At 56.5% G+C, this 15,009-nt stretch overlaps 1 protein-coding gene and 1 pseudogene across 11 annotated transcripts; one reads left to right on the top strand and one right to left on the bottom strand.

Annotated features, from left to right (window-relative positions):
• Positions 1–1,113: 1,113 nt before the first annotated feature.
• Positions 1,114–1,211, bottom strand: LOC123279195 (U6 spliceosomal RNA; annotated as a pseudogene).
• A 1,434-nt stretch (positions 1,212–2,645) lies between these two features.
• PEX11G (peroxisomal biogenesis factor 11 gamma) lies at positions 2,646–14,696 on the top strand. Of its 11 annotated transcripts, none has more exons than XM_070491854.1 (8): positions 2,781–2,942; positions 4,894–5,109; positions 5,238–5,319; positions 5,528–5,772; positions 7,417–7,605; positions 9,435–9,613; positions 12,329–12,391; positions 14,313–14,696. In XM_070491854.1, exons 4-8 carry the CDS (start codon positions 5,713–5,715, stop codon positions 14,545–14,547), a joined length of 726 nt encoding a protein of 241 aa, XP_070347955.1. In that variant the 5' UTR covers positions 2,781–2,942; positions 4,894–5,109; positions 5,238–5,319; positions 5,528–5,712; the 3' UTR covers positions 14,548–14,696. The 11 variants fall into 11 exon arrangements, with proteins under 11 accessions (XP_070347952.1, XP_070347955.1, XP_070347957.1 ...); XM_070491856.1 differs by lacking the exon at positions 14,313–14,696 and adding an exon at positions 12,935–13,588 and having other exon boundaries at positions 2,793–3,076; positions 5,008–5,109; XM_070491858.1 differs by lacking the exon at positions 14,313–14,696 and adding an exon at positions 12,935–13,588 and having other exon boundaries at positions 2,818–2,942; positions 4,890–5,109.
• The last annotated feature ends 313 nt before the right edge of the window (positions 14,697–15,009 follow it).

Raw genomic sequence — 15,009 nt, 5'->3', positions numbered from 1 at the left:
TCAGTCTCTTCATCAAGGATGAGGGCAGGGTACCTACCTCGAGGGGTGACATGGGGGCTCCTTGGCCACCGGCCTGACTCTCAAGACTCGCTGTGTCCCCGGGTCTCCCAGAGGACGCTCACATGTTCCCTCCAAAGCTGCGTTCGCGTGTGGTCCAGCCCTGCCCATTGTGACCTAAAGAGCTTCCTGGACGACGCTGTCACAATGGTCCCCAGCACCTCTGGGGGGCAGCGGGGAGGAGAGTCAGGGGCGAGGCCAGGGCATCCTGCCTCCTGAGAGCTGGACAGAGCCTGGCAAGTTACTTGACTACTCTCATCTGGAGAAACGGGGCTGGTACGCGCTTCAGGAAGCAGCAACGAGAATTGACTGCAATGGGCTGCTGGTGTCCGTTGGCGTTTTCCTGAGTTTTCTTGCTAAAACACTCTCCACACAGGATGGGCCAACCTCTCTGATCTCTGCACCGCTTAATGTTCCTCCAGGACTCTGGGACCTCCAACGTGGTACCCTTTGAAGATGTCAGTCACCCCCCCAGCCCAAAGCCCATCAGGAACACAGCTGTGGTTGAACAAATGGGGGCTTGTTACTGTTGTGGCAAGAGGGAGCACAGTCCACTGGATGCTGTGCGGCATCCCATCTCAGGAGTGTGTCAGAAAGGCCTTCTCAGGGGCCAGCCTGGTGGCATAGGGGTTAAGTGTGGTGTGTTCCGCATCAGCAGCCCGGGGTTCCCGGGTTCAGATAATGGGGTCTGGACCTACTCCACTCATCAGCCATGCTGTGGCGGCATCCCACATACAAAATAGAAGAAGACTAGCACAGATGTTAGCTCAGGGTGAATCTTCCTCAGCAAAAAATAAATAAATAAATAAATAAAATAAATAAAAAAAGAAAGGGCTTCTCAGACCCTCTCAGGCTTGTCTTAGGTGTCTCTTGGGAGGTTTAAGGAAGGATGGATCCTTTCACTGGCTGGAAATTTGACTTTCTTTTTTAGTTATTTTATTGAGGTCATATTGCTTTATAAGATTGTATAAATTTCAGGTGTATGTTATTATGTTTCAGCTTCTGTATAGATTGCATCATCCTCACCACGAAGAGTCTAGTTTTTATCTGTCACCCAAAAATATGGAATGCTTCTCAAATGTGCATGTCATCCTTGCACAGGGGCACGCTCTGTATTGTTCCAATTTTAGCATGTGTGCTGCCAAGGCGAGCACGTGACTTTCTTTCTTTCTTTCTTTCTTTTTTTTTGAGGAAGATTGGCCCTCAGCTAACTACTGCCAATCCTCCTCTTTTTGCTGAGGAAGACTGGCCCTGAGATAACATCCATGCCCATCTTCCTCTGCTTTATATGTGGGACGCCTACCACAGCATGGTGTGCCAAGCGGTGCCATGTCCACACCTGGGATCTGAACTGGCGAACCCCAGGCCGCCGAAGCAGAACGTGCTAACTTAGCCGCTGCGGCCTGTGACTTTCTTTTTTGAGATGAACTGACAAATAAAAATAATATATGAAACATCTGGATGGGGGTAATCAGGAGTCAGTGTTTCATGGGGACAGAGTTTCAGTTTGGGAAGATGAGAAAGTTCTGGAGAGGGATGGTGGGGATGGTTGCACAAGAAGGTGAACTGGCTTCATGCCACTGAACTGGACACTTAAAAATAGTTACAATGGTAAATATTGTCATGCGCATTTTACCACAATAAAAAATTTTTTTAAAGGAAAAAGCAATTTCTTAAAAAGAAAAATAGATGAAATAAAGACACAAGGATGACGAAGCTGTCCCAGTTCATGATGCCCCCAATCACCTACCGAATGAGTCCCTTCTTTATTTCTTTCTTTTTAATTGAGATTTTTTTTTTCCTTTCTGTTTTTGGTGAGGAAGATGGGCCCTGAGCTACCATCTGTGCCAATCTCTCCCTCCTTTGTATATGGGACGCCGCCACAGCATGGCTTGATGAGTGGTGTGTTGGTCCACGCCTGGGATCCGAACCTGTGAACCCCGAAGCAGAGTGCACGAACTTAACCACTACGCCCCGGGGCCAGTCCCGTAAAATTATGGAGGTATCATTGACATACAACATTGTGTGAGTTGGAGATGTACAACACATTGATTTGATACATTTATATGTTGCAATCTGATTGCCTTGGTGATGTTAGCTAACACCTCCGCTGTGTCACATAATTGTTGGGAGCAATTAAGATACAGTCTCTGAACAAGTCTGACATTTATAACCCAGTTTCGTTGGCTGGAATCCCCGTACTGTGGGTCAGTCTCCAGGACTTATTGACGAGTGCATTCCTTTTCACTGATTACTAAATTCAAGCTGATCGTTTTGTCCACCACGTTGAGGTCACCTGCTCCCCAGCCCTGAGCCCCGCAGAGGACTTGGTCCCACCTGCTTGATGCAAATCCCCATTTCAGCCTAGTCCCCCCACCTCCTGGGAAAAAGAGGCCCCAAGAAGTGGACCGTGGATGCTAGCAGGAAGCAGAGGGGATGGAGGATCTGGATAATTTTTATCAAGAAGTCTCAGCAACGAGGCAAGAATACAGCCGGGATTGGTAAAGAAACAGCAGTGACACAGAGGAGCCAGGAAAAGCGGCTATCTGGCTGCTGTCGTGGTTTGGACAATGCTCATGTTTTGCTTGTGTTCAGACACGATTATGAAGCGGGCTTGTTTTGTCTCGTTGCACCAGGGTCACAGAGCGGCCTTGTCCCGTGTCGGCGTTCTGCGGAATTATTTATGTCACGTGGGAGAACACCAGGGCCTGGCCGTGACTGCCGGGCCAGCTCCTAGCAACAGCGAGGCCAGCTGTGAACCCAGACCAGCTCCTGTCTCTTTCTCAAAGGTCAAGCTCAGCCCCAAGCGGACGCTGCCGGGGGATGCTGGGAGGGCTGGCCAGCGTCTGCAAAGCCCCCTGCTGTATCTGGGTGTCTGGAACAGAGTAGGTGCTCAGAGAAATGCACTGTGCTGTTACAAGGCCGGCGGGAGCAGCACAGGCTCAAGAGAAGGGATCCAGCTTCTCACGCAGCAGCAGCCTCTGAAGCCAGAGGCCCCCTGCCCTCTGCAGGCTTTCAGGTTCGCTGAGATTTTTTCTGCTGCAGGAAGTGTCCCCAGTTGGGGGATGGGGGCACACAGACCCCTGCATCCAAGTCTAGAGCAAGAAGGGCTGTGGTCGGATGTGGGGCTTAAAGAGTCTCTTGGGATGCTGTGGGGAGGCAGGCCTGGGGCGGCCGGGGCTGGGGGTCCAGATGAGAGAGAGTGGGGGCTGCCCGTGGAGGGGGCTGGGATGGACTCGAGGGGCGTTTTGGTGACTGTTGGGAAGTGGAAGGGGGTGTGCGTGTGTGCAGAGGGCAAAGAGGTGAGCGCGATGTTCAGGTGTGTGGCTGGGTGGCTCTGTGATGGGCAGGGCAGCCCTGAGATGGAGACACAAGAGAGCAAACGTTCGGGAATGGTGCCAAGGTCAGTCTGGGACTTCCTGAGTGTGAGGGGGCAGGTGGGACAAACAGGGGAAGTGTGCGGGGGCGGGGGGGCGGGGGGGGGGGCAGGGGGAGCTCGAGACTGGTCAGGATTGGAGAGGGGTGAGGGAGAGGCCAGCAAAGAGGTGGCTAGGGAAGTCGCGGGAGTGGATAAGGTCTCCCAGGACAGTGTGGATGGAGCACAAGCAGACAGCTTTGGACAGGGAGCTGAGGCCCGCAGGCGACGACACTTAGGGAGCGCCTATTCTGGGTCAGGCTGTGTGTATAGAGCTGCGACCAAGACAGATCAGAATTTCTGCCCTGGTGGAGTTCACGTTCGGTTGAGGAGAGACAAATAACCAGACAACTAGATAAAGAAGCAAATATACAGTTGTGTTAGATAGAGTTACAAGCTAAGGAGAAAAATAAGGCAGCAGGAAATGTGAGCAGAAGTGCCCAGGAGGCTGTGACAGGGAGGTCCCATGAGGAGATGCTATTTGAGTCAACATGAGGAAAAGGTGAGGAGGGGGCCACGCCGGTAACCAGAGAGAGAGCATTCGGGGCAGAGGGAACAGCAAGTGCAAAGGTCCTGAGGCAGAAGGTGATGCAACTTCAAGGAACAGGAGCAAGGCAATGGGGCTGGAACGGAGAATGAGGCAGGAAGAGTAATAGGAGTCGAAATCAAGAGGAAATATTTTGCAAAACACCATTGGTCAACATCATTAGTCCTTAGGGAAAGGCAAAACAGAATGACAGTGAGATCCCAGTTCACACCCAGTAGGACGGCCACAATTAAAAAAAAAAAAAGGAAAATAGCAAGTGTTGGCCAGAATATGGAGATGCTGGAACTCTTGTGCATTGCTACTAGGAACAAAGATAAAATGGTGCAACTGTTGCGGAAAATAGTATGGGAGTTTCTCAAAAAGTCAAAGCAATTCCACTTGTGGGTATTTCCCTGAAAAAATTGAAAGTAGGGATTCCAACAAGTACCTGGACAGCACGGTCCTAGCAGAATTATGCACAATAGCCAAAAGGTGGAAACGACCCAAATGTCCATCAACGGATGAATAAACTAAAAATGTGGTCTGTGCGTGCTGTGGAAGATTCTTCAGGCACGAAAGGAATGAAGTTCTGACGCACGCTGCAACACGGATGACTTCAAAATCACGCTCAGTGAGAGCGCTAGATATAAATGATCCCATATTATACAATTTTACAGGAAATAGCCAGAATAGGTAAAGCCATAGAGACTGAAAGTGGATGGTGGTTGACAGGGGTTGGGGCACGGAGGAATAGAATGAGCGCTTAAAAGGGTGGCAGGTGTCCTTGGAAGGGGATAAAAATGTTTTGAAGCTAGACAGGGGTGATGTTTGTACAAGATGTGAATGTACTAAATGCCACTGAATGGTACATTTTATTTATTTTTTTTTGAGGAAGATTAGCCGAGCTAATATCTGCTGCCAATCCTCCTCTTTTTGCTGAGGAGGACTGGCCCTGAGCTCACATCCGTGCCCACCTTCTTCTACTTTACACTTGGGATGCCTACCACAGCATGGCTTGCCAAGGGGTGCCACGTCCACACCCGGGATCCGAACCGGCGACCCCCGGGCCACCGAGAAGTGGAACGTGCACACTTAACCGCTGCGCTACAAGGTCGGCCCCTGAACGGTACATTTTAAATGGTGAATTTTGTGCTGTGTGAATTTTACCTCAAAAAAAAAAAAAAAAAGGAAACGGGTCATGTTAACGTTTTGAAAAATTTTATTTGACTTTTTGACCAGATAAGAAACGCATATTGCACAAAATTCGAAAGCTACGCAATTATATGAGAGGAGTTGATGGATGGAGACTAAACTTATTGAGGTAATCATTTCACAGCGTATGCAAGTCAAACCTTGATGCTGCACACTCGAAACTCATAGTGACGTATGTCAATTGTGTCTCAACATAACTGGAGAGGGGGGAAGCTACAAGATGGTACAAAGATGAACAATTTAATCTCTTCTTCCCAGCCACCCACTGCCTCTCTCGGGAGCAACTCCGGTCACCGGATTTTTCTCTATTCTTCTAGAACGATTCTATCCGTGAGCTCGGAGGAGCAACGTCTGCAAGCCGTGCTCTCTCTGCAACAAAGAGCTGGTTCAGGGACAAAGGGTCGCAGCCGCGCCTGCGCAGAACGGCCCAGAGGGGCGTGGCCTCGCGCCCCGCCCCCCGCGCGGCGCGCAGACGTCGCGGTGACGTCACGACGGAGTTGCCATGGCGGCGCTGAGCGGCCTGGCGTCGGCGCTGGAGTCGTACAGGGCTCGGGACCGCCTGGTGAGGCTGGGGCGGAGCGCGGCCGGAGGTCCGCGTTGGGCCAGAGCTCGGAGACGGGGAAACTGAGGCCCGAGAGGGGGCTGGGACGCTCAGGATCCCCGCCTCGCAGAGGCCGCGTCTGAGCTGGGCCCCAGCCCTGTCCCCTGGCGGTGGACATTCAGGTTATTCCTGCCCGCCCATCGTGGCTGGATATTTACATTACCAACCAAATCCTCACGTCTGGACCTTTGGGATCCGACCAGACCACTGCAGCTGGTCCCTGGGTTGTCCCAAACAATGTCATAGGAGGATTTAGGATGTTGCAGGGCTCCCCCCGTGGTTGGCCGTTTAAGTTCCGACCACATCCCCTACAGTTGGGCATTTAGGTTGTTTCGGCCAGTTCAGCCTGGCTGGACATTTACATGCCAACCAAATCCATGTTTGGACATTTAGGATCTGACTAGCCCGCTGCAGCTGGTCCCTGGGTTTTCCTGAACAATCTCATATGGGCATTTAGGATGTCGCAGGGCTTCCCCTATGGCTGGATGTTTAGGTTCTGACCACATCCCCTCTGGCTGGGCATTTAGGTTGTTCCATCCAGGCCTCTGAGGGCGGACTCTCGGCTTGTCCCAACTAGTCTCTTATACAGGCAGGCATTTAGGTTGTACAGAGAATGTACTGGTGGCTGGGCAATGAGGTTCCCACCAAATCCCCTACAATTGGGCATTTAGGTTTTGACAAACCCTCCCCCCAAGTTGGACATTTAAATTGCAGCGTTTTTCCATTACAAATGGGCTGAAAAGGAATGACAAGTGAAAGTAATATATAAAACAACAGGAAAAGGCAATTTCTGAAAAGCAGATAAAAAAGATATAAGGGCGGTGAAGCTGACCCAGCTCACAGTGTCCCAAATCACCCACGGAGTGGGTTCCTGGTCACTACAGTAATTCAAGGAAATTGTCCTTTGTCACTGGGCTGAGGCCCGATCACCTCCCCACCCCTCAGCCCAGGCACAGACTTTGGCCCAGCCAGGTGGATGCAAATATACATTTCCGCCTGGTCCTCTTGCCAGCTGGGAAAAGGAGGATCCAGGAGGTGGGAAATGGTGGTTTCAGTTTCTTTTCTTTTCTTTTCTTTTTTTTTTGAGGAAGATTAGCCCTGAGCTAACATCTGCTGCCAATCCTCCTCTTTTTGCTCAGGAAGACTGGCCCTGAGCTGACATCAGTGCCCGTCTTCCTCTACTTTATATGTGGGACGCCTGCCCCAGAATGGCTTGCCAAGAGGTGCCAAGTCTGCACCCGGGATCCGAACCGGCGAACCCAGGGTCCCCGAAGGGGAGCGTGCACACTTAACCGTTGTGCCACCGGGCTGGCCCCTGGTTTCATTTTCTTGTCCCCATCATATCATATCTGCCTCCAAATACTGTGCCCCTCAGTGACATGAGCCAGCACTCCATTAAACCCTCCACAGTGCCTTTTGGATGATGACGTCAGGCTTCTCCGTTTGTCCCACCTCCAAGTTTCTTCTTAAACTCTCAGCTTTTAGTGGAAGTTTGCTGATGGATCATCTTTGGCCTATTCAGTCCCTCGGGGCCCCCGGCCGGGTCAGGGGTGACCCAGCTCAGTCCAGGAGCGGGCCATGCTCACTGCTTCTGGTTTCCCACAGATCCGAACGCTGGGGTACTGCTGCCAGCTGGTCGGCGGGGTCCTGGTGCAACAATGTCCGGCCAGGTCAGAAGTGGGGACGCGCCTGCTGGCGCTGTCCTCCCAGCTCAGCCACTGCAGGACTGTCCTTCGACTCTTCGATGACGCGGCCATGTTTGTCTACACTAAACAGTACGGCCTGGGGGCAGAGGTAACGGGGTGCGTGGGGCTGTAGGGAGGGGGTGCAGACCCTGGCAAGCTGGCGTCTTGTGGACTTGTCTACAGGCAACTGTGTGGGGCAGTTTATTATTATTTTTTAAATTTTACTTTCTTTTTTTGAGATGATCGGATGTCATTTTAATTTTTTTTGAAAGATGTGATTTTTCCTTTTTCTCTCGAAAGCCCCCCAGTACATAGTTGTATATTCTTAATTGTGGGTCCTTCTAGTTGTGGCATGTGGGATGCCGCCTCAGCGTGGCCTGATGAGCGGTGCCATGTCCGAGCCCAGGATCGGAACCAGCGAAACCCTGGGCCGCCGAAGCAGAGCGCACGAACTTAACCACTCGGCCACACGGCCAGCCCTCATTTTAATTTAAAATTAAAAAAATAGCTAATATATTTGCACATTCTAAAAGACTATATAATTAAAAGTCTCTCTCCTTCCTGATCCCCAGCCCCCTGTTTCCCTCCTCTGAGGCAGCCACTGTTGTCAGCTTCTTGGGTTTCCGCCTAAGATGTCCTGTACCCGCTCAGGCAAATACACATTGTTTACATAAATAGTTGCGTGCCGTTTACACCTTCGGCCTCTTGCTTTTTTCACTTAACAGTACAGCTAGGAGCTCCTTCCTTCTTTATGGCCACAGAGTTCTCTGCTGGATAGCCGGATGCTGATTTATTTAACTGATCCCCTCTTGGTGGACATGCAGATTATTTATAACGTTCTGCGGTTACAACAGTCCTGCGTTATTCCACGTGAATGCCGGTCGATCTGGAGCAGTGGTCCTCACCTGGGGGCGATCTTGGCCCTCCCCCAGAGGACATTTCCCCGGGGACGGTCTGAGAAGCCGCCCTGGGCCCACCGGGCTGAGTCATGCCCCGCCCTGGGCTGCCCTGCCCTTTCCCCCTGCCCTCCCAGGGGGCTCCTGTCTGAGCCACTCAATGCTCAGATACGCCCCCATTCCGCCCCCAGCACCCATGGCCTGATCATCCCAAATCTTGAGTGTTCCTCTAGTTTGACACCCATCTCGTCACCCTCCCCTTTGATTAGGGCCCACTTCCGGTGCATCTCCAGAAGACTCCCACCGCCAGGTGTCCTCTGCAAGAATCCCGAGTCCCCAGGCAGGGGTGTGGCCTCCGGGGGCGGGGCCTCGAGTGGGCGGGGCCGGGAATGCAGCTCCGGGGACGCGGCTTCCGCGGCCTCAGCTGGCTCTGCCTGGCTGGGTGCAGCCGTGGTTCAGGACTCAGGGTTGGAAGGCGTGGGTTCTGCAACTTGAGCGCCTGAGGCCCGTCCCTGTGTGAGCCCAGGCGGGTGGCCGCTGACCCCACGCGCCTCGTTTTGCCCGTTTGCGGCGACGGTGACCCACGAGCAGCGCAGCGCCGGCTCGCAGCCAGGTGTTACTGCCCCACCCCGCTCTGCCTGCCCCGCGCCCCAGAGCCCTGCCTGGAGACCGGTGCACGGGAAGTGGAAGCCTGCAGGGGAGGAAGGCGCGGACGCAGGGCGTCCCAAGTTGTCCTAAGCAGGAGTCATCTGGGAACTTAAAATCTGCAGTGCAAAGGCCCTGGGGCTGGGGGCTGACCGTGAACCAAGCTCCTCCGGGAGTCCACCCTGCAGCTGAGTTGCGCCTGCTGCTCCACTGGGCAGCGATGCCCACATGGCTGAGAAGCAGAAGTCAGGCCTTTCTCCTGCTGGGGCCAGCCCTGGGCCAGCCTGCGGGCCTGGAATTGCCCTGTGACTGCCACCCGGCACGGCCTGGGCCCCTAAGGTGGGCAGTGGGTAGGTCTCATCCTAGGCCCATCCCGCTCTCCCTGCTGGTCCTGCAGGAGGAAGACATCTTTGTCCGCTGCGTGTCTGTCCTGGGCAACCTGGCCGACCAGCTCTACTACCCGTGCGAGCACGTCGCCTGGGCCGCCGACGCCAAGATCCTCCGCGTGGACTCTGCCCGGTGGTGGACACTGAGCACAGCCTTCTGGGGCCTCTCCCTGCTCCTGGGGATTGCCAGGTAGGTGGCGTCGCCGCCCGCCAGCGGGCACCCGAGATCCCCAGGCGGATGGCAGATGGGCTGGACGAGTGGGCTCTTTGCCTCTTCTTTTCCTCCTCTCGTCGCCACCCCTCTGTTTTTGTCCCTTGGCTGCTATAACAAATTGCCACACATTCGGTGGCTTTAAACAACACAAATGGATTATCTTACAGTTCCGGAGGTCAGAAGTCCAAAACAGGCCTCCCTGGGCTAAAACCAGGGTGTCTGCAGGGCTGTGGTCCTTCTGGAGGCTCTGGGAGAATCCGCTCCTGGCCTTTTCCGGCTTCCAGAGGCCCTGCATGCCTTGGCATGTGGGCCCCTCCTCCGGCTTCGGAGCAAGTCACTCCAGCCTCTACTTCTGTTGTCACATCTTCTGTGACTCCGACCCTCCTGCCTCCCTCTTATGGGATGTGATGACATTGGGCCCACCTGAATAATCTCCCTTCTGTAGGTCCTTAACTTAACCCCATCTGCCGAGTCCTTTTTGCCACATAAAGGAACACACTCACAGGTCCTGGGGATGAGGACGTGGACATCTTTGGGGCTATATGGTACACAGCAGACCCCAGCAGAAGAAACTCCGGAGCCTGGACAGAAGTGGCCGGTGTGGCTGCCTTTACTTGGGTCCCTGCATGTGCTGTCATGGGCAAACGTCCCCCAGATGAACCAGCCAGGAGTTTCCTGACTGGCTCCGTGTTTCCGAAACCAGTAAGGTTTCCAGAACTTTAAAATAATGGTTTCCTCCCAAACATTTCCGTCTCTGCACGTTTGCAGAGTGGGTTTGTTCAGAGGCCCTGCTCAGAAAGCACAGGCGTGTCTCCGTTTCATGGCGGCAAAGGTCTTTCGGATCCCTGAACCGATGGCAGGGCGGCCCCTGACCTGGGGAGTGGCGTGGCATGGGCAGTGCTCACGTCTGCTGTCACTTGTCGCCGGACACTGACATTCAGTAGGCCTTGTCCCCTCCCCGTCCCCCATTACAGACGCCCTAATTATACGCTTATGGTAGATGGTCTGGAAAATGAACAAACCCCAAAGTGGAAGATTCAAGTCACCCACAGTCTGACCCAGAGACCCCCACTCTCTAGACCGGCGATTATTCCCGGCCTTTGATGCTCCCTCGTCTCTGATCTTGTCTCACGGATGCAGCTCCTTCTTGATCTAAGCTCCCTCGAGGAGCTTCCCGTGTGCTCGGGGCTCTGGCCGACACCTGGCTGGGCTGCGGCCTCTCCTCCGAGTGCCTTGTGACCATGGGGCGGCCTTGGTTCCATGAATCTTTTTTCAAATAGACTTTATTTTTTTACAGCCATTTTAGGTTCGCAGCAAAATTGAGCTGGAAGTCAAGAGCGTTCCCATAATCCCCCACACAGGCACGGCCCCCGCACGATCAACATGGCACCAGAGTGGGAGCTTTGTTACCATCGATGAGCCAACATGGTCACATCATTGTCACCCCGAGTCCATAGTTGACATGTGGGTTCACTCTGTGTGGCAGATTCCGTGGGTTTAGACAAATGTGTCATGACCTGGATCCACACTGCAGTGTCATCCACAGCAGTTCCACTGCCCTGGAGATCCTGCGTGCTCTATGCGTCCCTCATTGTTAGAGCAGGTGGCTTTTCCGTCATCTCTATATTTGGTGTGATTGGGGTGTGGGGGCTGGGGAGCGTTTGGTGTGTGCTCCCCATCATTGGGACACATGACCAGGTGTCCCAAAGACCCCAGGGTGCCGAGCATCACCTGGCAGGCTGCTGAATGCAGGTGCCTGGGCCAGGCACCCAGAGGGTCCAGTTCCCAGCGTCTGGGGGCCAGGCATCATCATTTCGCCCTCATCCCCCAGGTGGCTCTGAGGCAAATCCACTTGCCTCACTCCAGGTGCTGCCCTGTGTCCCATCCTCCCTGGGGACGTGTCACCTGGATGGCTGCACAGTGGCTGCACAGATGTGACCAGGCCCTGGAGCTCCCAGCTGGGACGTCTGGCTGAGCTCAGCCCTCAAACGGGCCGGGCTGGGCACATTCCCACCCCGGCACGCCCCACGGCCGGGGCTGCAGGCTGCAAGGCCAAGTGGTGCAGCCTGGGTGGGCAGCGCGCAGGGTCCCCGAGGGAGCCGCTTCCTCAGTCTGCAGACACCAGAGGGTTGTCCAGCCTCACTTCAGGCAGGGCCGGCCAGCGTCCAGGGTGTGTGTGTGTGTTGAGGGGTGGGACAGACAGGGTGCCCATGCGGACCACATTCACCTGGCGAGCCAGCCAAAGCGCAGGTTGGGGAGCAGCTTCCTCAGGCCAGGCCAGCTGTGGGCCAGGCTCAGTGTCCTCATCTACGGAGGGGCGGCCTCCCGGCTGGGTCGTAAACACCCCACGTGGCGGGTGTTCCTTTGGACCGTGGCCCTGGGCCAGTAGTTTGCAGAAGCGGGGCCAGAGCGTGGCTGGCCACGCCAGAGGTGCTAGATGCTCGTGAATCTGGTGCAGCACCCCCCGAGCAGGTGGGCGTCTGTCATATGGATGAGTCTTCTGGAGCTTCTGAGGCCCGGCCCGGTCTGGAGCTCCGGGGAGCGCTCAGCCAACTTTACAGGGAGCCTGTGGCCGCGGTGGCAGGCGGCAGGGCTTCCCCTGGGGCTGGCGTTGGGGAGCTAAGCGCTGAGCGCCCCCCTGCTTCTCTCGCCCTCCGGCGGGGTGTCCTCCCATCCTCTCTGGTGTTGCAGGTCCCTGTGGATGGTCCTGAAGCTGAGACAGAGGCTGAGGGGCCCCACGGTGCCCTGCGCCAGGTACGACGCCCCTGCTGCAGTCTCGGGCCCCCGTGGTTCCCCAGCTGGGGGGTGCTCAGAGCGGCCACCAGTTATCAGCCCCACCCCGTGCAGGCCCCGTGCTGCCAGGTGGGTGGTGCAGACAGGGACACTGAGGCTTGCTTGAGGCCCTGTGGGGCAGGGAGCGGCAGAGCCAGGACTCCAGGGCTGGCCTTCACGGCTGCGCCCCTGCAGGGGGGATGATGGGAGATGGAGCCGGCTTCCTGAGGACCACGGTCACTGTCACTGTCTCACGCTGGGAAAGAAGGCGAGGTGGAGCTGTGCTGGGACCCTGCCCCTGCCCAGCCCCCACTCCAGGGTTCCAGACGACCGAGGTGTGGCTGGAGACCCTCCACGCTGGTCTGTGCCCTCTGCACGCTGTGGGCTCCCTCTCTGGGGGGGGACAGGGGCTCAGTCCCTGTGAGTGTGCTCCCCACAAGCAGGGTCTGTGGTCACTCCTCACCTCCCGGTGCGGGTGGGTGTGGCACGCACGGGCCCGCCCTGAGTGTCTCTTTGTCACCACAGCCGGATGCCCCAGAGCAAGCAGAGGGCCCTGGAGGCTCAGGTCCAGTCTGAGGTGCTGACTCTGCTGAGCAACCTGGCCGACCTGGCCAACGCCGTACACTGGCTGCCCCCGGGCATCTTGTGGGCCGGCCGCTTCCCCCCGTGGCTGGTGGGCCTCCTGGGTACCGTCTCCTCCCTCCTCAGCGTGTACCAGGCAGTCCGGGCCAGTGGCCAGGCTGACACCACCCCCTGACACGGCCCGGGGAGCTCGTGGATGCAGCCGAACCCCGGTGGGGGCCCCTTTCCACAAAGCAGAAATCACCTGGGCAAGGGCTGGCTCTCTAATTGAGCAAATCAGGGCTAGGGGTGGAAGATGCGTCCCGGAGAAGGTACGGAGCAGCCGGGGCGAGGTCCCCCAGGCCCCGGGGGCCAGGCCTTTTCCTCCCAGGCCGGCCTCTGTGGGTGAGGCTTCTCTTAGGGCTGGAGCAGGATGGCCCGGGACTCCCATGCACAGGAGAGGGCCACCTCGGGCCTCAGCAGAGCCTGGCTTCCGGGTCCACCGGCCCGTGTCCTGCATTCCAGTTAAAGCCGGCAGGGCAGCCAGGATCCCCTGCGCCAAGTGGGGCCTTAGGAAAGTGAGAATCAATTAAATACTGTGGTGCTGGTGCCGGGCCCAGGTGTGAGAAATTATTCCGAAACTCCGCGGCTCCTGGGCCCTCCCATCCATAGGCCCGCTCACGCACACGCCCTCTCCCCCGGCAGCGTCCCTGGGCCTATTTTAGGGAGGGTGTGCAGGTGCCACCTCTGGGCGTGGCGGCGTGCCTGGGTTCAGCTTCTCATGGGACGGAGCTGTAGTGGGACAGCACACCTTCCTGGCGGCCTGCCTTCTGGAACGTCCTTGGCCCAGTGGGTCCTCTGACTCTGCAGGTGCAGCCCGCTTCTGCTACGGGGGCAGCTCTTCCTCCTCTCAGTCTTGGGCACAGGGGCCACCATGCTGACTGCCACTAGACCACACCCGTGTCACGTCCTCCTGGGCACCTTGGGGTGCTTGTCGTGGCTGAACCACCTCACCCTCAGCCACAGCTTGAACCCAGGGCCCCCGTTGTCCACCCAGGGCCAGTCTGAGCATTTCGCCGGCTCCCAGCTGGGCCCGGGCCATGCACACTGGTACTGAAGATGCCCGTGGCCCCGTCTCCCACCTCAAGGAGAACATGGCGGGATGCGACGTGTTTGTTTCTCAGTCTGATGTTTGAGAGGACGTGTGTGTGTGGCCTCGGGGAAGCGTCAGTAGATGGTGGCCGGCCCACGCTCGCCCCTTGCTCTTGATGTGTCGTCAGACCCTCCACTCTGAGTGCCGGGGGAAGGCGGAGGGAGTCATGCTCTCCGTTCCGTCTCGCAGGCGCTGGGAAGACCGAGCACAGTGGGCGGCTGCAGTCCCTGGAGCCTCATGTGCTATCCGCCGCGTGTTCTTTTACAAGGAACGTCTGCGGCCGGAAGCAGCTGGAATGGAAGGCTGCTGGGGGCAATGCGGGATGCAGAGGAGACCCTGCGTGGCTCCTGGCCGGAGCGCCCTGGCTGGTCCATCTGTGGGGGCTCCCTCTGCCCGGAGCTCATGGGTGGGCCCTCTGGGCTAGGGGAGGGGCCAGGCTGGGTCAATCTCCATTTTCCCTCTTGCAAAGCCGGGGTGAGCTTGCCTCAGCCCTTCACAGAGGCCCCGGTCCCAGTGCCCAGGGGCTCCAGCGACATTAGGCTGGGCTCAGCAGCACCTGCCTGCCTGTCTGTAGCCTCAGTGAGTTAACACCTGGAAAGCACCTGGAGCAGCGCGTTTGTGGGGCAGTCATGTGGACACCTGGATGTGCAACACGTCAGGTCCCTGGTACCCCAACAGGCTGCGTCCCTGTGGGCCTGGGCACAGCCAGCTGCCAGCACTGGGGACACAGCTGCCCAACCCCAGGCACACCCCCAGGCCACCAAGGAGTGGGCCCTTCCTGCCGCGCGGCCACAACCCCTGCCTGGTGCCCTTCCCTGGGCCGGCAGCTCAGCCTCTTCAGGATGGAGTGAAGCAGGCCAATTCCTGGGGACAGGGCCTAAATGGA

The sequence above is a fragment of the Equus asinus genome, chromosome 20 (assembly GCF_041296235.1).
Source record: "Equus asinus isolate D_3611 breed Donkey chromosome 20, EquAss-T2T_v2, whole genome shotgun sequence".
In the NCBI taxonomy this organism is placed as follows: domain Eukaryota; kingdom Metazoa; phylum Chordata; class Mammalia; order Perissodactyla; family Equidae; genus Equus; species Equus asinus.
The sequence above is the reverse complement of the archived record's forward strand: the minus strand, read 5'-3'. Positions and strand labels throughout refer to the sequence as shown.